The following is a 23,064-nucleotide window of genomic DNA, read 5'->3' on the forward strand; positions in this document are numbered from 1 at the left end:
TAGTCCAGAGAATGCAGTACCCGGAAGACTGGTATGAATTTGTGACACAGTGGTTTAGGAGACTTGGCATCCATTACTGGCAGTTGCTTGCAAAAAGCAACACAAAATGGAACATTGTAATGGTCAGTCATTGCATTATATTTATTCTGGGCGGACCAATTCTTAACTGCACAAGGGGTATCACAGTTAACGATGTTTTTAAAAGATAGCTACATGGTTGTTTCTATGAGGTGCAGTGCCAGTAATATTTTTTTTGGTGAATGCATTGTGACTGGAAATCAGTGATCTACGATTCACCTGAGATTGACTAAAATTTTTATTGACATTTCACTCTCTGGATTAGAGGCAATCTCTACACGTGCCCCTGCTCACTTCCTTCTGTACATTTGAAGTAACCTCAGGAACAACAGTAGGGATTTTTAGATGTTTTTCAGTGATAGATAGACTGATTTATGAAAAAGGTAGTGTAATAATTTGTAAATTTCTGAGCAAATTGGCTGAGCTGTGATGAATTTGCCAGCTGCCACTGTGAGAACGATGCCAATGCCATTGCCACCCAGTGGCAAATGGCGGAACTCCTCAGAGCCACAGTTCTGCACAATGCAACATCGTATCCGCAACCAAGCTTACTGTTGCGAACACTCTGCTCCCTTTGATGTACTGACAATGGAAGGAATAGGTTTGGCGTAGCACCATCAGTTTGGATGTGACTTAACATATTCAGTTATTATTTGTTTGGAAACTATGAAATTAAGCTACATTTTGTGCGCAGCACTCAATAACCTAACATGCACCAACCGAAAAGTAGCAGTATTGCTCACAAATGTTGGTGGATTTGTGAGTTTCGTAAAGGAGGAGACAGACGTGGGTATGATCTTAAAACTGCAAAAATAAAGGATGGAATGGCACTCAGAAACTCCTAGTGGATGACTACAGAAAATTTTGAAGACTTCTACAGGGGGTTGGGAGACTCATTTCACAAGAAGATAACCGAGCGAGGTGGTGCAGTGGTTAGACACTGGACTCGCATTCGGGAGGACGACGGTTCAATCCCGCGTCCGGCCATCCTGATTTAGGTTTTCCGTGATTTCCCTAAATCGCTCCAGGTAAATGCCGGGATGGTTCCTTTGAAAGGGCACGGCCGACTTCCTTAAACGTCCTTCCCTAATCCGATGAGACCGATGACCTCGCTGTCTGGTCTCCTTCCCCAAACCAACCAACCAACCACAAGAAGATAACAATTTCAGAATGTCAGTTTCTGCTTCCATCCCTTTTGGAATTGAAGTTCACACTCATAATTGACTGCACATTTTTCAAACAATAGGCAGTGAGTAACTTAACCTAAGCAATCACTTGCATAGTGAAAACATATGAGAGTCCTAAATCTATAGTTTTTAACTTATTAGGAGAGAAAAAAAAAAAAAAACCCTCCAGTAAGGGATGCACCTTTGACTTGTTTACATACAGAAAGTTTTTCAGCACTGCTGCAGGTGACTCAACTTTCAGCTTTATGCATTCCTTCAATCGAACCTAAATGCTGAAATGATTGTTTGCACGGCAGTGTGAATAAATAATGTGACAATGGGTCTGAAAAATCAATCAGTGCAAAATTTACAAGAGAAGTGCTGTCTCAAGCTACACATCTAGATCAGACAGGTTTCTTTCTGTTTCATTTTCTTGTATATCTGGCCTTCGGACATGATACACTCAGCCACAGTCTCTAATGCACGATATGCTACAAATTCAAAGACGTATCTAACCTACTATCTCTCTCTCTCTCTCTCTCTCTCTCTCTCTCTCTCTCTCTCTCACACACACACACACACACACACACACACACACATGCGATAGTTGGCAACAGCATTAACCAATTGGCGACAATATACGAAACATAACATGAAGTAAAGCACTGTTCATTTCCTAATGCTGCGCAAACAAAATTTAAAGTGGCAGTAAACAGCTCTAAACCCAGAACAGTAAGAAGTACACTATGTGATCAAAAGTATCCGGACACCAGGCAGAAAATGACTTAAAAGTTCGAGGCGCCCTCTGTCGGTAATGCTGGAATTCAGTGTGGTGTTGGTGCACCCTTAGCCTTGATGACAGCTTCCACTTTCACAGGCATACATTCAATCAGATGCTGTAAGGTTTCTTGAGGAATGGCAGCCCATTCTTCATGGAGTGCTGCATTGAGGAGAGGCATCAAAGTCAGTGAGGCATGGCACGCAGCTGGCATTCCAAAACATCCCAAAGGTGTTTGTAGGATTCAGGTCAGGACTGTGCAGGACTGTCCATTGAAGGGATGTTATTGTCATGTAACCACTCCACCACAGGCCATCCATTATGAGCAGGTGCTCGATCGTGCTGGAAGATGCAATCGCCATCCTCGAATTGCTCTTCAATAGCGGGAAGCAACAAGGTGCTTAAAACATCAATGTAGGCCTGTGCTGCGATAATGCTATGCAAAGCAAGAAGGGGTGCAAGCCCCCTCTATAAAAAACATGACCACACCGTAACACCACAATCTCTGAATTTTACTGTTGGCATTACACACGCTGGTAGATGAAGTTCATCGGGCATTCGCCATACCCACACCCTGCCATCACATCATCACACTGTACCGTGATTTGTCACTCCACACAATGTTTTTCCACTGTTCAATCATCCAATGTTTACACTCCTTACACCAAGCGATGTGTCGTTTGGTATTTACTGGAGTGATGTGTGGCTTATGAGCAGCCGCTCGACCATGAAATCCAAGTTTTCTCACCTCCTGCCTAACTGACATAGTACTTGCAGTGGATCCTGATGCAGTTTGGAATTCCTGTGTGATGGTCTGGATAGATGTCTGCCTATCACACATTACGACCCTTTTCAACTGTTGGTGGTCTCTGTCGGTCAACAGACGAGGTCGGCCTGTACACTTTTGTGCTGTATGTGTCCCTTCACGTTTCCACTTCACTATCACATCGGAAAACGTTGACATAGGGATGTTTAGGAGTGTGGAAATCTCACATACAGACGTATGACACAAGTGACAGCCAATCACCTGACCACGTTCGAAGTCCGTGAGGTCCGCGGAGTGCTCCATTCTGCTCTCTCACAATTTCTAAGGACTGCTGAGGTTGCTGATACGGAGTACCTGGCAGCACAATGCACCTAATATGAAACACACATGTTTTTGGGGTGTTTGGATACTTTTGATCACAGTGCGTATATTAAAAAATTGTTAATAGAAATTTAAACTATCATTACACCATGGAAAATCAGATAGTGTCAGGACTGTTATAACCTCAATGTACAACATCGAATATGTACCACAAAATAATATGCACCAAATATGTAAATATTTCAAGCCACTGATGATGTATTTTAAATAATAAAGGTGAAATACGTATGGCACAAAATGTTCATTTTATTTTGTTGGAATTAGATGGACCACAAGTAACAAGTATAAGCATAAAACTAAAAAGTGTTTTCACAGTATTAATGCATACTTCTCAGAGGAGTATAGTATAGTCACCCTCCCTGTACTATATATAAATTATTGACATACATCGTTTTTCTGTAATTGAACCCAGAAAGTTACTGTATGAATGTGCCCTCAATCCAAAACAAATCATATCTGTCCTTGGAGAATAAAATAAATAAATCTACATAATGTGATAAGTGAATCAATCAATCAACAGTTTAACATTTCTCTTTATTGGCTTCATAAACAATGGACAAGACACACATGACTACAGAAAATATTACACCCATTGTTTACTTTATAAGCCAGTAAGCTAAACAAAGAATCCATAAATGGTATCAGCACTATGCTGTCTTTAAAAACAACACACAGGTACACTTAAGTGACAGAGCTGTCATAGATATGGCAACAATATAAATATTCCACACTATCAGAAGACAAAGAATTGTGCATATTATTTTATTTGGAACAGACGTGCCACGTTCGAGTTTAGAGTGAAGAGCTCATAGTGAAAGTCGCCTACTTACAAGACAAGCTGTTAATATTTCTCTATATAAGACAGAAACACAGGGGCCTTATAATTAAGAAATGTAATAAATATTTACATCACACTTTGTTAATAGATGGCTTTCCCTAAATATTTCATCAGGAATCAGACTTTACACACTGACCATCTAAATTACAATGTGTCTAACATAATATAACTTCTTTTAGGGTTTGAAGAAAATAAATACCAACAGCCATAGTTTTATTACTTATTTTATTGGACTTCAAGTTTCTGTGCCTCATTTATACCATCTTCAGGTCTTTATACACATAGCTAGATAAGTTATATAAACGTACCTGCTGTTATAGGGATCACTAATTTCAACTGGCTTCCATAGATTTCTGAAACTTCTCTGTAGACGTGGACTCTCCACAACTCTGTCGTCAATAGTGTGGCGAGTCCACATCTGCAGAGACTAGTCAGAAACCTATGGAAGCCAGTTGAAATCAGAGATTCTTATAATAGTGTGGATGTTTAGATGACTTGTTTAGCTACATGTAAAGGGACTTGAAGATGATGCCACTGAAACACCGAAACTGGTAGTCCAATAAAATAATCCATAAGATTATGGCTGTCAATATTTAATTTCTTCAAGTCTCTGACCAGCTGCAGCCCCATTCACTTTATACAAGATGGAACTACAGGATCTTTTAAGGTTAGCTTTACATTATTAAGTAGCCCAATTTCTATGGTACCAAGTTTGTGAGAAATCTTGAAGCTACCTCATTCGAGAAGACGTGCCCAGTGCTGAAATAACACATTTGCCACACTTTGGAGCTACCGAGTTTACACTACGCTGAAGGCTGCTGACTAATAATGCATGTATCTTTTACAGTTTGCCAGACCTGAGTCATTATTATGAAAGAATACAAGATGTATGTAAACCTATTCAGCACTCAGTTCGTAGTTACAAACACATCACAAATATTCAGCTACTGCCAAAGTTTGAACTGCAGCTGAAATACACAGTACGCAAATCTACACTCGTAAAAATTTAAGTTCCGCATTCAGATCCAGAGACAATTGGATATAAGTCGGTGTAATGGCAACACTGCTAATGTTTGCCACCAATGTATTTAAACGGCATCTTGGGGAGAAGGAGGGGGGAGGGGGGGGCAGAAGACAGCCTAAATGCATTGTCATTAGAGATGTGTCACCCCCATCCGGGAACCACTTCCTGCATTTCGGTTACCCCTACATACACTCGTGGCACCCCACAATCGAAAGTTCCCCCGACGCACGCGCACACTGTCCTTTCGCGAGTGGTTGTTCCACCGCAACTGCGCACTTCAAGTTCTCGCTGCCACTGCAGCCGACCTGGACTCGTGAGTGACCTGTCGTAGAATCGGATAGGTGTCCAGCACTCCGGCACTCGGCGTCCGTCACGACCTTCACTCGGCGGCTGGCGAGCCGCAGGGCCGCTCCTATTTGTCCCACAGGCCGAGCTCACGCATGCGCGTCTGGAAGTACTTCTCGAGGGCGTTGGCGCACCGGTAGTACTCCGTGTCCGGGCTGTTGTAGAGCCGGCAGTTGGTGAAGATGCGCGTCATGTCCGCCACGAACAGGTGCCGCGTCGTATAGTACCTCGCCTTCAGCCGGTCCCCCATCGTCTTCAGGTCTGTGACGAAAAGACGGAAAGAGTGGAGGTTAACACACTGCCGACGATAATGTCATCAGATTATAGCGGCAATCTATGTTACTAAGCTGCAGGTGGCCATCTAATGACTTCTAGTGCCCACAAAAATTTTATTTTCAATAACGAAATAAATCTCGGGTGAACAGCCTGGTATGAGTGTGCATAGGACACAATATTCGGCAATCGACCACGTTGCCGTCATCAGTGCACCTGATTATGGCAACGTGGTCGATTGCTGAAATATTGTGTCCTATGCACACTCATACCAGGCTGTTCACCCGAGATTTATTTTGTCATAAAATATGCCTGGAGAAATTGAAGAATCACATTATTTTCAGTATTTCATACAATTACTGATTGAATTTAAAAATTTAAAAACCTAGCATAATGTGATCATCCCAAAAATAAGGTCTCCTATTTTTTTATAATTACATAGACTTGTTTATTTCACCAATGGTTTTCATCAGTTTACAGCTTGAACATTTAGCTATTTTTCGACATAATCACCATTTCTGTTGATGCATTTTTGTAGATGCTGTGGCAGTTTTTGTATGCCGATGTCATACCAGCTCGCTGCCATGCTGTTCAGAAAGTTATGAACCTCTTCTTTCACCTTGTCGTCAAAGCTGAATTGCTTTCCGGCCAAATGTGTAAAGTGGTATGCCCAGGTTTTGTCACCCATGACAATTGAGACCAAAAAGTTGTCCTGTTCGGCTGCAAGGCGGTGAAGAAATGCGTGGGAAGCATCAACTCATTGCCGCATGTGATCCTCAGTCAGCATACGTGGCACCCATCTCGCGCACACCTTCCGGTAGTTCAATGTTTCCGTTAAAATTCTGTGAGCGGTGCTTCGGGAAACCTCAGGAAACAATGCGTAGAGACCTACACTTACATCTACATCCATACTCCGCAAGCCACCTGACAGTGTGTGGCAGACGGTAACTTGAGTACCTCTATCGGTTCTCCCTTCTATTCCAGTCATCCAGGGTGATACGTTGAGCTTTAGGCATGCTTTGCTCAACCTTCAACACTGTCTTCTCAGAAATTGACAGTCTCACACTCCTTTGTTCGTCGTGAATTTCGGTCCGACCAGCTGCAAACTCTCTACACCACTTACAAACATTGTTGACATCCGTGCACAACTCACACTTCCGTCAATTGGTGATGGATTTCAATCGGCGTTCAAAAACCAAATAACTGCGTGCAATTTGCACTTGGCGGTAACATCTGACGGGAGCTCCATTCTCGACGGCTGCCAGGTCGAGGCCGTGCGCCTCAGCGCGGCGTGCGCATGTTTACACAAAGTGCGTGAAGCACTCTTCGTAACAGTGTGACCAACTGCCACACAAACAGAGTTGTGTACTTATAAAAAAAAAAAAAAAATAGGAGACCTCACTTTTGGGATTACCCTCATACTTTAAAGGTTTAACACAACAGCTCAAGTATTAAAGTTACATGCACAGTTTCCACCTCGATACAGCGCAACTCACTGTGCGTGAATACCCAGACAATATTCATCCAGTATTTGAGACTGAGAGTACTTAGTGATATCCACAAAATTTAGACATTATTTCAAATCTTTTCAAAACTTCCTCTTGCTGGCACCAGCACAAAATAATGAAAGGAAAAAAGTTTATCGATTACTACATTTCTGTGTTCATGCAATAGAGCTCCAGCATCAGCCATGGCATTTTAATTTATTACACACAATACATTTTGCAGATCATATCCACACAATTAAATGTACCAGCACAATTATATCACTGTACAACACACAGTTCAGAGAAGCCAGAAAAACTAGCCTTTCTTATAGCAAAGTGCAAGTTACCCAGACTACACTCACCCAACATTAGGTAGAGGCTTCTGAAAAACCTTAAAACGTTTTTCAATTTTTCCCTCACTGAAACTGCTACAAAGTAACGAAAGGAAAAAAGTTTATCGATTACTAAATGTCCATTGTTCATGTGGTGAAACTTCAGAATCAACCATGACATTTCATTTCATTATTTCTTTACTACTATCTATTTGCTACCTATTTTGCAGACAATAGCCACACATACCACTGAAGACACCTACAAAATTTTATCACTGTATGTCACATGGTTTAGGAGAACAACTAGCTTTTCATAAAAATGTAAATAGTTCTCAACATCAGCATTATAAATCTTTACAAAATTTAAACCACTGTGTTGTAGTTTGATACATGGAAATTTGATTATTTAAAGAATGAGGGTTGGGGTTACTGGTAATCACTATAGTAAATAGGGCAGTTTAAACATATAGGAAGCGCTACATGCTCACCAAACTAGATAAAGAGTGTCTCAATATGAAACTCAGAAATGTTTAACTCTGTAGAGCCATCTGTTTTCAGAGTTGAATTAGATATTAGTGCAATCTACCTGTACTCCTTTATTATATATAAAAACAAAGATGAGGTGACTTACCGAACAAAAGCGCTGGCAGGTCGATAGACACACAAACAAACACAAACATACACACAAAATTCAAGCTTTCGCAACAAACTGTTGCCTCATCAGGAAAGAGGGAAGGAGAGGGGAAGACGAAAGGAAGTGGGTTTTAAGGGAGAGGGTAAGGAGTCATTCCAATCCCGGGAGCGGAAAGACTTACCTTAGGGGGGAAAAAGGACAGGTATACACTCGCACACACGCACATATCCATCCACACATACAGACACAAGCAGACATATTTGGTCTTTAAATATGTCTGCTTGTGTCTGTATGTGTGGATGGATATGTGCGTGTGTGCGAGTGTATACCTGTCCTTTTTTCCCCCTAAGGTAAGTCTTTCCGCTCCCGGGATTGGAATGACTCCTTACCCTCTCCCTTAAAACCCACTTCCTTTCGTCTTCCCCTCTCCTTCCCTCTTTCCTGATGAGGCAACAGTTTGTTGCGAAAGCTTGAATTTTGTGTGTATGTTTGTGTTTGTTTGTGTGTCTATCGACCTGCCAGCGCTTTTGTTCGGTAAGTCACCTCATCTTTGTTTTTATATATAATTTTTCCCACGTGGAATGTTTCCTTCCATTATATTGTACTCCTTTATTCTTACATCCCTATCGTATTTCTCCCAATCCTTTCATTTCTCTCTAGTCACCTTATCGAGGACACAATTAAAGAGCAAAGGGGAGAGTCCATCTCCCTATCTCACCTTGGTTTTAATCTGAAAGACCTCTGACAGCTTTCCTCTGAACTTGACCTTGGATGTTGTGTTGCTTAGGGTCTGTTTAGTGAACTGGATTTTCTATCCAAACTCATCTCCCCGAAATTGTGCCCCAGAAAATTGCATTTTGCCTCTCAGGGGGTGACCACTGCTGTAGAGGGACATGCAGAACTGTGGTTCAGGTTTAAAAGAAGACCTGACCATGCACTTGATAGAAATATACTTAGTAGAACACTTCAAGATCAAACGAGTCCTCCACAGTATAGTTAGTTAGTTACAAGTTCCATGGATAATGCTGCACAATAGATTGTAATGATGTGGACTGAGTCATTCTACATTCACATCACACATTAATTTGTACATATGATTTCACTCTGAACACTTCTAATTTTTTTAAAATTATTACAGAAAGAAAAAAAGATATACAGATGTGAGGTAGTGATTCCTACCCACCACCTTTTCCTCATTACAGTAATAAAAATTCTTCTACAAAACAGAAGTAGTTGTCGAGGAGAAACTTTCTCAATTTGTTGTCAAATTTCCCTATGCTGTCTGTCGGTCATTTTATATCACTGTATCACTGGGTAATCCATCAAAAAATTTTGTTACAGCATTGTGCAACACTTTTTGGGCTAAAGACAGTAATTATGTACATCATTGTCCCTTTGAACTGTAGTGTATTATTTTCAACAAACTTTATGAGGGAATAAATATACCGTGAAGCAATAGAATGCCATCTCCTTAAACAGATGTCTACAAAATGATTGTGGTGAGCACCACATATTCACATTTCTGAACAATGAAGAATTTCTTTCTTAAAGATGAGTTACCCCAGAACATTATTCCACATGACATTACTGAATGGAAGTATGCAAAATATGTAAACTTCCTGATTTCTCTCTCCCCAAGACTTGCAATGACTAAGTGCAAATGTGGCCAAACAAAGTTGTTTTAAGAGTTCCAAAATGTGCTTTTTCCAGTTTAACTTCTCATCAACATGGACGCCTAAGAATTTTAAAGTTTCCACCCTATTTATTATTTTCCCACCATGTGTTACATTTAAATTTCCACCATATTTATTAGGAAGAAATTACAGTGGTACGGGCATGTACGACGAATGGAGGAAGCCAGAATACCAAAATTGATACTGGAGTGGGAACCGGAGGGGAGAAGAAGAAGAGGACGACCTGTGACCACCTGGCTCCAAAATGTACAGCACACAATGAGGAGAATGGGCGCAGAGGAAGAGGACACGCAAGATCGAAACACATGGAGAAATATTTTGAGAGTATAGTTTAAGAATGTTTATTGTTTGTATTGTCATTTCCAGGTAAATTATTATGTTGGAGATAAGCCTCTGTAATGAGGAAAAGCTCAAAATAATAATAATAATAATAATTTATTATTTCGCCACCATGTGTTACATTTAAATTTCCACCCTATTTATTATTTTTCCACCATGTGTTACATTTATCATTGGAGTAGTAGCTCTAGATGTGCAGAACTGAATATGTTGTGTCTTTTTAAAATTGAGAGTGAGAGCAATCACAGACAACCAGCCAATGATACTTTTAAGAACTCTGTTTAGCATTTATTGTTTCTGTATGTCTTCTTGGATTGATTACAATACAAGTGTCATCTGCAAAAAGAACTAATTATACTTCAGATGGAAGATTGTTTACATATATGAGGAACAATAGTGGACCTACGAGTGACCAAGTCACACCATGGTACGCAGTCACTCAAGGAGGTCGCCAGCCTGCCGACATATGTAATGTGTGTGAGTTACAAATAAAAGTAGTCACAGGAGTAAAAATTTAAGAAACCAAATAAAGCTTATTACAACACAGACGTTTGGTCTCTTTTTTTTCTCTCATTGTAAAACATACATTAATTTTCATCATGGTTTCTTAAAATAAGCTTTACGTGAATTTGTATTAATTTGCTTAATGTCATGCCACAGCATTACTGTACAGGGGAGAGCACCAAAATTTTAATGCTTTTTGCATGTCAAAGATGATGTTTCCTGACTGCTTTGAGATATCAACAACAGTTATTTTCATTGAATTCTATTTATTGAGCCACAGTATCTACTAATTTTTCATTTCAGTTTTTTTTATGTTTAAAGTTGTGGGTAGATTTCACAAGCTTTTGTTATTTTTTACACTGCCATGAAGTATAATCCAAACAATCAAAACAGTTTAAGACAGCAGAAGCAGAGAAGCAGGGCCAGTGTTATGGGGGAGGGGGAGGGGGGGAGGGGGGGGGGGGGGTTGCACTATGATTTTGAACCAAAGTCTGGGGGAAGAGGCCCTCACTAAACCTGCAGGATTGTTTAAAAAACACATACACGAACATAACTTGTGATTAAACTGATGGAAAATACTATTGAATTTATGTTAACTGTGAGCATTAAAACAGTCTCTTAAAAAAAGACGTTGGCTGATTTTTCGCATTAAAATTTACTGACTTTATATATTTTTGATTTTAAACTTATATATATATATATATATATATATATATAATGGAAGGAAACATTCCACGTGGGAAAAAATATATATAAAAACAAAGATGAGGTGACTTACCGAACAAAAGCGCTGGCAGGTCGATAGACACACAAACAAACACAAACACACACACAAAATTCAAGCTTTCGCAACAAACTGTTGCCTCATCATTCCCTCTTTCCTGATGAGGCAACAGTTTGTTGCGAAAGCTTGAATTTTGTGTGTGTGTTTGTGTTTGTTTGTGTGTCTATCGACCTGCCAGCGCTTTTGTTCGGTAAGTCACCTCATCTTTGTTTTTTTTTTATATATATATATATATATATATAAAAAAAGAAAGATGATGAAACTTACCAAACAAAAGCGCTGGCAGGTCGATAGACACACAAACAAACACAAACATACACACAAAATTCTAGCTTTCGCAACCAATGGTTGCCTCGTCAGGAAAGAGGGAAGGAGAAGGAAAGACAAAAGGATATGGGTTTTAAGGGAGAGGGTAAGGAGTCATTCCAATCCCGGGAGCGGAAAGACTTACCTTAGGGGGAAAAAAGGACAGGTATACACTCGCACACACACACATATCCATCCACACATACACAGACACAAGCAGACATTTGTAAAGGCAAAGAGTTTGGGCAGAGATGTCAGTCGGGGCGGATGTACAGAGGCATGTACATCCGCCCCGACTGACATCTCTGCCCAAACTCTTTGCCTTTACAAATGTCTGCTTGTGTCTGTGTATGTGTGGATGGATATGTGTGTGTGTGCGAGTGTATACCTGTCCTTTTTTCCCCCTAAGGTAAGTCTTTCCGCTCCCGGGATTGGAATGACTCCTTACCCTCTCCCTTAAAACCCATATCCTTTTGTCTTTCCTTCTCCTTCCCTCTTTCCTGACGAGGCAACCATTGGTTGCGAAAGCTAGAATTTTGTGTGTATGTTTGTGTTTGTTTGTGTGTCTATCGACCTGCCAGCGCTTTTGTTTGGTAAGTTTCATCATCTTTCTTTTTAGATATATTTTTCCCACGTGGAATGTTTCCCTCTATTATATTCATATATATATATATATAAAAGTTTAAAATCAAAAATTTTGGGAAGAGGTCCGAGAACAACTTCCCTGGGGCCTGTAGGTCCTAGCATCAGCCCTGAGCACAAGGGTGACCAGCCAGTATGTTAGGGGAGTAGCATGAGAAAGAAGATGAGCAAATGAATAAATTCTTGTACAATGATTCAAGTAGGAAATTGTTTATTAACAGTTAATATTTTAAACAACTTACATTTAAGCGAAATTGGTTAGATCACAATCTTCACAAATGTTTTGTAAATTCCTGGATCACTTTGTCAATGAAAACTTCTTTATTGTCAAAAACTAATTTCCTGTGGATGCTCATCATTGCTAAGCCTTTGAGATGACTTTCTACTATCATGCTTCTCAACCAAATTTTTATTCGTCTTAAACTGCTAAAAGACCGTTTGACAGTGCACGGTGTACAAGGGAGAGTAATCAAAATTTTCAAAGCTTTTTGTATTTCTGGGAAGAAGTTTTTTGTGTTTTTAATTATATCACAAATAGTTAGCTCCTCTTGGTTCTGTTATTCTCCCATAATTTTTTCCAAAGTTCAATTTCACTTTTAATGTTTGACAAATCGTAAAACCAGGCAAATGTTTCACAAGTTCCTATCAGTTGATCAATTGACATGGTTTTCATTTGTAAAATGGCTCTGAGCATTATGGGATTTAACATCTGAGGTCATCAGTCCCCTAGAACTTAGAACTACTTAAACCTAACTAACCTAAGGACATCACACACATCCATGCCCTTGGCAGGATTTGAACCTGAGACTGTAGCAGTTGCGCAGTTACGGACTGAAGCGCCAAGAACCGCTCGGCCACTGCGGCCGGCTTTTCATTTGCACTGGATGTAATTCAGAGAAAGTGAACACTGGGGTGTTTTCATTAGCAAAACACACTTAGAGAGAGGTAATAATGAAGTCCAAATAAGGTATTATAAATACCCTACTGCAAAATTCCAATAGATTTTCCACTGGAGGACTGCTTGGATGTTACTGACTTCCAGCAACTCGCAGCACTGTTTTTATGTCTTCAAGACCAATTTTTTCTGCAATGGCCATAGCTTCTTTCAAAATATCATCTGTTACTTTTTCCACATTGTCACGGTGAGTTTTCAGCAATTGCGAAATTAATTTTGTGTGTTGTGAGGCCTTGACTGTGCCTAACATTACGGACTGCAGAATATTAACCACAGGTACCATCAAAGCACAATACTTGGCAATTAAAATTACGCCAACAATAAATGGAGAGCCAGAAGCAGCTGCATAAAGCTGAAAAGCATATTTTCTGGTTGAACTGTTTCCTTCACTTGATAAAGTTTCCAAGGCTTCCATTACAGTGGGAAAATTCTCCTTGAGAAATCTGATGTTTTTGTCTTTTTCATTTGATCTTGTTTTACACACAGATGAAATATTGGGTATAAGCTTCCCCCCCTCCCCTTCCCCCGCCCCACCAAGCGATGCCCTTGCAGCAGTCACTGTAAGGAAACTTCAATGGAAATAGACTACTGCATAGTACAGACTACTGTATAGTAAGTGTAAAACAAGCATAGGGCTATAGATACAGAGAGACCCAGTGAAATGCACTTGGCTGCCAAGATGACAACGCATGAAGCCTTCAATGACTTCTGTACCAGAATCTTACTGAGAGATCTCTCGCAAAGCCCTGCAAAATTCTGGTCATATGTGAAAGCTGTCAGTGGCACCAAAGTTAGTGTCTAGACATTCATGGACAAGACAGGGACTGAACTTGAGGGTATCAAAGCGAAAGCAAAAGTGCCGAATTGCATTTTCAAATAAAGATACAGGACCTAGTTTTATTCTCACATCACTGATATGATGATATCTGCAAATATTAGAATTAGTAGTGTTGAGCAAGAGGTGAAACTGCAAAAAACTAGAAAAGGCTCCAGGATCCAATGTACTTGATGTCAGATTCTGTACAGAATTTGAATCCAAGTGAGCTCCTGTTTTAAAACTAAAGTGCACATGCGGGCTATTTTCAAACAATTGGCATGCCACAGTGCTGCCGTTTCGTGTATTCCTCAGATGTGAATCCTCCCTCTGGCTACTAGCATGCTGATTACTGTGGTTCAAAGACATTTAAATAAATTGTCCTTGAAGTCTGTGGGCTACATGTGTAGCCCACGATAGTGTTCATGGAAGTTAAATTGCTGATTGCAAAACTTGTGAAACTGAGTTAAATATGGCACAATTACTATAATAATAATATAAAATGCTGTATATATTACTTCTTTAGTATAGACAACTAGGCCAAGATTATGTACCAGATGAAGAAGTTACGTGAATTACAACAATGTAGGGAAAGACAGATTGCTACTTACCGTGAAGGAGACACGACAACTTGCAGAGAGGCACAACTGAAAGACACTTATGTAGGTGTCTTTTAATTGTGCCTGTCCACAACTTGATGTGTCTTCTTCACGATAAGTAGCAGTCTGTCTTTTCCTACACTGTCGATATTCCTTCCTGGAGTTTCCACTGTTTGATTTACCTGAATTATAAGCAGTTTTGGGCAAGAGCAACCATTATGCTAAAATCTTGCTCCAGGCACCTCACGTTGCACAACCTCTCAATTGATTGTATGAAAAGTGGGTCCCTTATACCTGGACTCCCGCCTGCAACTAGGCTTTTGTCCAATTGAAAGCCATGCTGGCATCCACCCCCTGCCTCGTGCCCTTTTCTCCCAATCACTCTTGGTTGTGGCAGCCAATACATCTACCTATGGGATAGGAGGAGTCTTGGCACACAGGAATGGGGACGGTTGTGAACAATCTATACGTACAAGGTGCGGCTAGAAAAAAACCAGACTGATGCTGGAAAAAACATTTATTTACAATTATTTACAATTTCATGTTATCTCCTTCAATGTACTCTCCTCCTCGGTCTCTACACCGCTCCATACGAATTTTCCACTGTTCATAGCAATGCTGCAGATCATTTTCGGTAAGTCCATACATTACTTCCGTCGCTTTTTCTTTTACTGCTTCAACAGTCTCAAATCTAGTTCCTTTCAAAGCTGACTTGACTTTAGGGAAAAGAAAAAAGTCACAGGGGGCCAAATCAGGTGAGTAGGGTGGATGATCTAAGATGGGAATGTTGTGTTTTGCCAAAAACGTCTTCACTGACAACGCACTGTGAGCTGGGGCATTGTCTTGGTGAAGGATCCATGACTTTTTTCTCCACAAATCGTTCCGTTTTCTCCGTACTCGCTCACGTAGGGTAGCCAGGACGCTAATGTAGTAATGCTGATTCACTGTTTGTCCCTCTGGTACCCAATCAATGTGCACAATCCCTTTGATGTCAAAAAAAACAATCATCATTGCCTCGAATTTCGATTTTAACGTTCGTGCTTTTTTTTGTCGTGGAGAACCAGGAGTTTTCCAATGCATCGACTGGCGTTTAGTTTCGGGATCGTAAGTAAAAAACCACGATTCATCGCAAGTAATAACATTTTGTAAGAAGGTGGGATCACTTTCAATGTTTTCCAGGATGTCAGAACAAATCATTCCTCGGCGTTCCTTCTGTTCAATTGTGAGACACTTTGGAACCATTTTTGAACACACTTTGTTCATGTTGAAACTTTCACGAAGAATCTGCCTAACACATTCCTTGTCAACTCCTGTTAACTCAGACACTGCTCTGATTGTTAAACGGCGATCTTGTCGAACAAGTTTACCGATTTTTTCAATGTTTGCATCAGTTTTTGCTGACAATGGTCTGCCAGTGCGAGTGTCATCACTGGTGTCTTCGCGGCCATCTTTAAATCGTTTAAACCACTCAAACACTTGTGTTCGCAATAAACAATCATCGCCGTACACTTGTTGTAACATTACAAACGTTTCACTTGCAGATTTTCCTAGTTTGAAACAAAATTTGATGTTAACACGCTGTTCTTTCTGTACACTCAACATTTTCCGACGCACAGACAAAATGTCAACTACTTAAAACAGACGCCACGGGCAGACTGAGTGCAAGAGGCAGATGAAACTCGAGCAGTAGGCGGAGCAAGAGTCACATGACAGGCCACACGACTTTCAGCCTTATTGCATTCGTTTTATTGTTTCACCAGTACTAGTCCGGTTTTTTTCTAGCCACACCTCGTATCCAAAACCCCGACCTCGGCACAGTACAACTATTCCCAGATCGAAAAGGAGGCCTCGGCAATAGTATTCGCAGTCAAGAAATTTTATCTATACCTTTTTGGGGTGCAGTTCTCTTTAGGAACGGATCACAAGCCATCGGTAGCATTATTCGGGCCATGTTTCAACCTCCCAGAATGAATAGCCCAATGCCTCTAGCACTGGACGTTGTTCCTCAGTGCCTACAATTATGCCATCTGGTACAAGCCGACAGTCCAGTATCCTGATGTTGATGCAGTGTCCCATCTACTGCCTGGCTCAGACCCTGATTTTTACCAACAGGAGGTACTCTGCTTCCACGTCAATGCCAAACAACAACATATGTCAGTCGGTTTTCCCTTTACAGCCACGTGTGTTGCTGCTGCAACATTCCAGGAACTCACCGTGTGACAGGTTCTTCACTACGTACCTCCCTCGTCAGTCGATGACAGGGCTCCACCCTCAGAAAAAGCTTCCTCGGCGATGCTCGGTACTGGATGATGTCATCCTTTTGGATACTGAGATGGATGTACATCAAATGCTTATTCAGATGGAATTGCATCATCAGGTATTGAATTTGCTCCACGTTGCTGGCACGTCATCATGTGTGCTGCCCCAGGATCGACAGCAACATACAAAAGATGGTCTGTAGTTGCGCAGCATGTTCCTGGCACCAGCTGGCACCCCTTCGGTCCTTTGCCCCCTGGCCTACTGCTTGCCTCATTTGGAACCGCATCCCTCTCAATTTTACAGGCCCATTCTTAGGTTCTGTGTGGCTGCTCACTGTGGATGCTTATTCAAAGTACCGTATTTACTCGAATCTAAGCCACACTTTTTTCCCGGTTTTTGTAATCCAAAAAATCGCCTGCGGCTTAGAATCGAGTGCAAAGCGAGTGGAAGTTCTGAAAAATGTTGATAGGTGCCGCCACAACTAACTTCTGCCGTCGAATATATGTAGCACTACACAGGCACGCTTTGTAGGCACAATGATAAATACTGGCGCCAAAACCTCTATGTCAGTAAATAAATTAAAAAAAAAAAAAAAAAAAAAAAAGGTTGAAGACGAGCTTTTTTTCTCCGCCCCGAGTTTCTACCACTGCATTTTCATACATTATCCAACGAAGTAAATACAAATTCCATATTGTTCATCTTCGAATGAAGCAGAATTTCAATGTACTACGAAAATCCGACTGGCAAAACTGTTTGGGATGTTTGTCAATATGGCCAACTCTACGTTCTGAATTTTTTCCTACCTGTGAGAAGAGATGGTTGCTAATAGGAACCTGATGAAATGTGAATCACATGCAGTATTCTCTTCACCATAAGAATAATATGAATATAAACATTTTGCCACGTATTCTTTCGTGTTTGCTGCTATCTCATTTAAATCCTCTCTGCCTAATAAACTACGAAACTAGAGTGAGACAACAGGAAATGCGGAAGAATATACGTATCGTGTCATGTTTATATTCGTATTATTCTTGTGCCTAATAGTGATACAGTCAGAAATGAAGCAAGGCAACTGACTAGATTTTTAAATCTAAGATGACTCTAATTTCTGTGCAGAATTTGATGTACAAAAGAAGCGGCCGCAAAGATTTTCAAACGGAGAAAAGTTTTCGCCTAACTCTCGTTCAGAACATGTTCCATCATACGCAGTCGATTATTTGGTTCTTGTTGATCATTATCAAAGAAAGCAGTGGTGTAAGTAACAACAGATAGCAGTCTCTTGCCACTGTTTCGCTAATGAGACGGTTCCTCTCTTTTTTTTATTGTAAGTGGCGGTAGGACGCACAAAAGCAACTCATGCCGCGAGCGGCACAGGCCATAAACACGCACTATCAGAATGCGACAAACAATGCATGACACAGTACAGTAATGCATTTTCAGCTTAGAGTGACGTAAACACCTATAACAAAGAAAACAGCACTTATCAGATCAAAGCAAAATAAGCAATCGATACAAACCAGGTGAAGCATGTGAAAAAGGAAGGGTACCCGTATCAATACGGACAGATCGCCTGACGCATAGCAATGGCTACCTGCTAAAGCTTAACTGCTATGCTTACGACTCGAACCAAACTACTGTAGCTGTATCGTCATTCATTCGACCTAAATTGTGTCTCATATTACAATGGACCAACTTTGTTTCGATTTGGAGGTGCGGCCTAAAACTTTTCTCTCCCCTTGAATTTCGAGTCTCAAATTTCACGTGTGGCTTACATTCGGGAATTTTTTTTTTTCCTTTATTTCGAGTCTCATTTTTCAAGTGCGGCTTAGATTTGAGTGCGGCTTAGATTCGAGTAAATACGGTAACCCTATGTCGTATGCATGGCATCCACCACAACCGAGGCCACCCTTACTGCCTTAGCCAAAGTTTTGGCCATTGAAGGGTTACCTCAACATTGGTCTCTGACAATGGCCCATGATTCATGCCCCTGGTTTCAAGGACTTATATACTGCCAATGGCATTAAACATAACTGCAGCCCTCCATTATAGCTTTCCTCCAAAGGTCAGCTAAACTTCTGGTCTGGATTTTAAAGCAACAGATGAAGAAGGCTATTGAATCCCCTGCCATTACGACAGCCCTTACTTTGTTTTTGAGCATTTATTAAACCACACCGATTAACAATCGTAGTCCACTAGAGCTCCTCCACGATTGCCAGCCTCAGACCTTACTTCATCTGCTGACACCATCTCACTCGCATCCTTCCTGGTGTTACACCACTGGCACAGTGGTATGGGTATGCTCCTATGGGAATGCTGCAGCTTGGATACCAGAAGCGGTAGTATCCACCGATGGGCAACAAGTTATGTCTGCCCAAATGCAGAAGGGGCTCGAGCAACATCACCACAACCAGCTTTGACCTTGGATACAAGCATCTCCTCTACCTTCTGGTGCCACTGTGACACAACAGCCAGAGCCCCGGGTGGCTACTGCGGATGTCCCATTGTGGGCGAGCGCTTCTCTCTAGCTCCCTGTAGATCAGTGGTCCACCCTGTCACACCCATCTCCAGTGCTGTTCCGATGAACACTGCCGACTGCATTTCCTCCTCGCAGCCTATGGTTCCTGAAACTGCATCTTCACCCGTATTGTTCCACCTTCCACAGCACTGTCCAGGGTGTTTCTGCTTGTATGCACTGGTTTGGGGGGGGGGGGGGGGGGGCAGCAAGGACCTAGTATTGGGTTGCACAAAGAATGCCTGCCTGAGCAAATGGACGATAGAGGAGAGTGTTGTCACAGAGCTGCACTCACACAGTGAGTGTGCCACCTGCCACCGTCTCACCACGTGAATACACCTGCCAATAGTGCCCCTCGTGGCTGGCATAAAAACCACCACACATCGATCACTCACTCAGTCGCGTAGTTTGTCTGATAACATTTGCTACTATCTTCACCATACTACTGACTATTCATTGATGGCTTAGGTATTGATTTTCCCCTTCAATTTCGATTTGGATTGCACCACGTAGTTGACCTGTTGACAGAGTTGTGTGGAAATTTGGTTGTGCTTTGTTGTTGCATAGGTTGCCACTGACTTGCTCTTGTGTCAGGTCTGCCATTCGGTCAGCCTGTTGCTCAACTCAAGTGTAATATGAGTCCTGTCTGCAGACGGTCTTCCTGCCATGTGTCTTCATAATTTCTTTCCTGTTTGTCTGACGTGTGCAACCAGTATCCGACTAGTTGTGGATATAATGATTCTCCTGTCGAAAGACCATGTCCCAGTGTAAAGGCCTAGGGGAAAATAGTACTGGAGCACACGCACAGTATCAGGAGAAAAGCAGACTGGAAAAGTAGGTTGACTCTTACACAGAAGATTACAGCAACCAACCACTTTTTATAATGCTATTTATTTACTGAAACAGTGCCGTAACCTGTTTCAAACAGATAGGTTCGTCATCAGATGGCAAGTTAATGTTTTACATTACATTTCATGTTTTGTTTCCTCACCGACGAAACTTCTTTAGGGTGGTGATGCCAATGCAGGTTGCTTATCATATTGCAAACTCGAAAACTGTATACCTTCATGTGATGGGCAAGTGCTCTACCATCTGAGCTACCCAAGCACGACTCACGCCCCGTCCTCACAGCTTTACTTCTGCCAGTACCTCGTCTCGTACCTTCCAAACTTCACAGAAGCTCTCCTGCGAACCTTGCAGAACTAGCACTCATGAAAGAAAGGATATTGCGGAGACATGGCTTAGCCACAGCCTTGGGGATATTTCCAGACTGAGATTTTCACTCTGCAGCAGAGTGTGTGATGATATGAAACTCGGTAGAGCACTTGCCTGCGAAAGGCTAAGGTCCCGAGTTCGAGTCTCGGTCCGGCACACAGTTTTAATCTGGCAGGAAGTTTCATATCAGCGCACACTCCGCTGCAGAGTGAAAATCTCATTCTGGATACAGTTTTTGAGTTTGCAAGATGATAAGCAACCTGCACTGGAATGTAATGGCACAGATTCTTCATTGGCATCACCACCCCAAGGAAGTTTCATCAGGTGGGGAAACAAAACATGAAATGTAATGTAAAACATGAACTTGCCATCTGAAAATGAACCTACCGGTTTGAAACTGGTAACGGCGCTGTTTAAGTAAATAAATAGCTTTATAATAAATGGCTGGCTGCTGTAATCTTCTGTGTAAGAGTTGACCTACATTTTGTACACAGCCACAGGCTCAATATATCAGTTTTTGACAAAATAGCAGACTGGAAAAGGTTTTTGCAACCAGGAGTCTTAGCTGCTTTTGATTCTTCTGGATTGTGTGATCATGGTCTACAAAACTTCTTGTCCCTGTTGTTTCATCTAGAGCTGCGTCTGACATCTTCAGAGACACTCCTGGTTCCGATGAGTGGGGGAAGCAATGGGTAGCACAAGAGAAAAGACAGAGACCCAGAAGGCTAAGTAAAGGAAAAATTGGTTGGAATTGATGACCAAGGTGGAAGAGATGGGAAACTGGAGGCAAGTATGCACTGATCAGTAAGCCAGAGATCAATGGCAAAGGAGGATACAGGAAAATGATGGTGAGTGTAATGTAATGTAAGATGAATTAGTAGAACAACACGATACATTAATCTACTACACAACCAGATACACTTTTTGGGACACATTAAATGCTTATGAAAACATTTTTATTATTTGATCACTTTGTTTATTATTCTTTAGGCTATACAGAAAGTTAATTAACAGTAACTTTACCCAATTTTTGTGACAGCCATGACTGTCATATAAGCATATGCTATAGTCTTAGCCTTTTGTGAAGTGAGAATAAAAACATAAAAAATAGCAATATATGATAACACAAATGTTAGCAAAACATAAGCTAATCTAATTATTTTTCAAAATTAAAACTTTATGATTTTCATTGTTAAAAACATATACAATGTAAATTCTGAAGCAAAGGAATGCAAATATGTTAAGTTTCGCTTTAGAAATTGTAATTATGTTCTGCCATTTACACCATAGTTCATCTAGATAATCTTGTAATTACCAGTCATAATTCTAACTAAATTAAAATGTTACTATCAATAATTCATGTACTGCTTACACTGTTAAGAACATAATTATACTTCAGCAGCTGCACCCATCAAACCAATACTTTACTCCTGCCAAATGAGTGCAATGTCACCCAGCAGAATATGTGTGGAGCTGTTTTAGCGCCAGTCACACGGCAGTTGTAAAAATTAGGACAACGATGTGGAAGTGGAAGTTAATTAAAAATAGAGTAACTTCTTCTCTTATTAAGAGAAGAAGTTACTACCCTCAAACTGCAAAATATACATGCCTGAATATTTCCAACTACAGGAACTCAGTAAACCTGTAGCATCACATGTTCTAAAGCAATTCAGCTATATTGCAAATAAGCTTAATTAACAGACAGAAGCACTTGAAATTAGCAAATCTGAGTATTTTTAAATGTTTTATGTATGTTATGATGTAATGATAATGATTATAATTAGAACAACTAGATTACTAGTGGAGCAGAGAGGATAAGAGGATACTGAATACCTCGGAAGAAGAGAGCAAGAGAACAGAAAGGATGAAGAGGTTCTGGGATAAGAAAAAGAAAATGCAATCCATGAAGTCTCCTACAAAGGTTACAATGTACGAGGCAGCAGCTTACTGAAATAACAGCTATGTTTTAATTGATTCCACAATGTTTCCCTGTATGTTTTTTCTAAAACATACTCGGTTAGAAAAGCCAAGTAGATAGTGACACTCACCCATAGGGTACTTAATGTGGTCATAGTAGTCTGGAACCTCCAGTTTGTCCACAGGCTTCAGGAAGGGCCATGCCGCACTGTGGTTGCGAATCTGCAAAAAGAAGAACAGAGAATACTGTGATACACCAATCTTATTACTTACTGTGTCTCATACATACAAAGTTACCAGAAAACAGGAAAATAACTCAAAATCACCAAACAAAATTGTATCAGCTGAAAAGCAAAATATAAGAATTATGCCAGGCGCAAACAAACTCTTTCTTCAATGAGCAAAATTTAATTTATCAGAAT

The 23,064-nt window shown here is 40.8% G+C and overlaps 1 protein-coding gene across 3 annotated transcripts in view; it reads right to left on the minus strand.

Moving 5' to 3' along the window:
• Window positions 1-3,684: 3,684 nt before the first annotated feature.
• Window positions 3,685-23,064, minus strand: part of LOC124720053 (histone acetyltransferase KAT2A) — a 343,302-nt gene continuing 323,922 nt past the window's right edge. For all 3 annotated transcript variants that reach the window (XM_047245315.1, XM_047245316.1, XM_047245314.1), the window contains 2 exons: window positions 22,774-22,864; window positions 3,685-5,637 (listed from right to left, as the gene is read on the minus strand). In XM_047245315.1, the coding sequence (XP_047101271.1) occupies window positions 5,444-5,637; window positions 22,774-22,864 (285 nt within the window). In that variant the 3' untranslated portion in view covers window positions 3,685-5,443. The remainder of the gene's footprint in view (window positions 5,638-22,773; window positions 22,865-23,064) is intronic.

The sequence above is a fragment of the Schistocerca piceifrons genome, chromosome 11 (assembly GCF_021461385.2).
Source record: "Schistocerca piceifrons isolate TAMUIC-IGC-003096 chromosome 11, iqSchPice1.1, whole genome shotgun sequence".
Taxonomy (NCBI): domain Eukaryota; kingdom Metazoa; phylum Arthropoda; class Insecta; order Orthoptera; family Acrididae; genus Schistocerca; species Schistocerca piceifrons.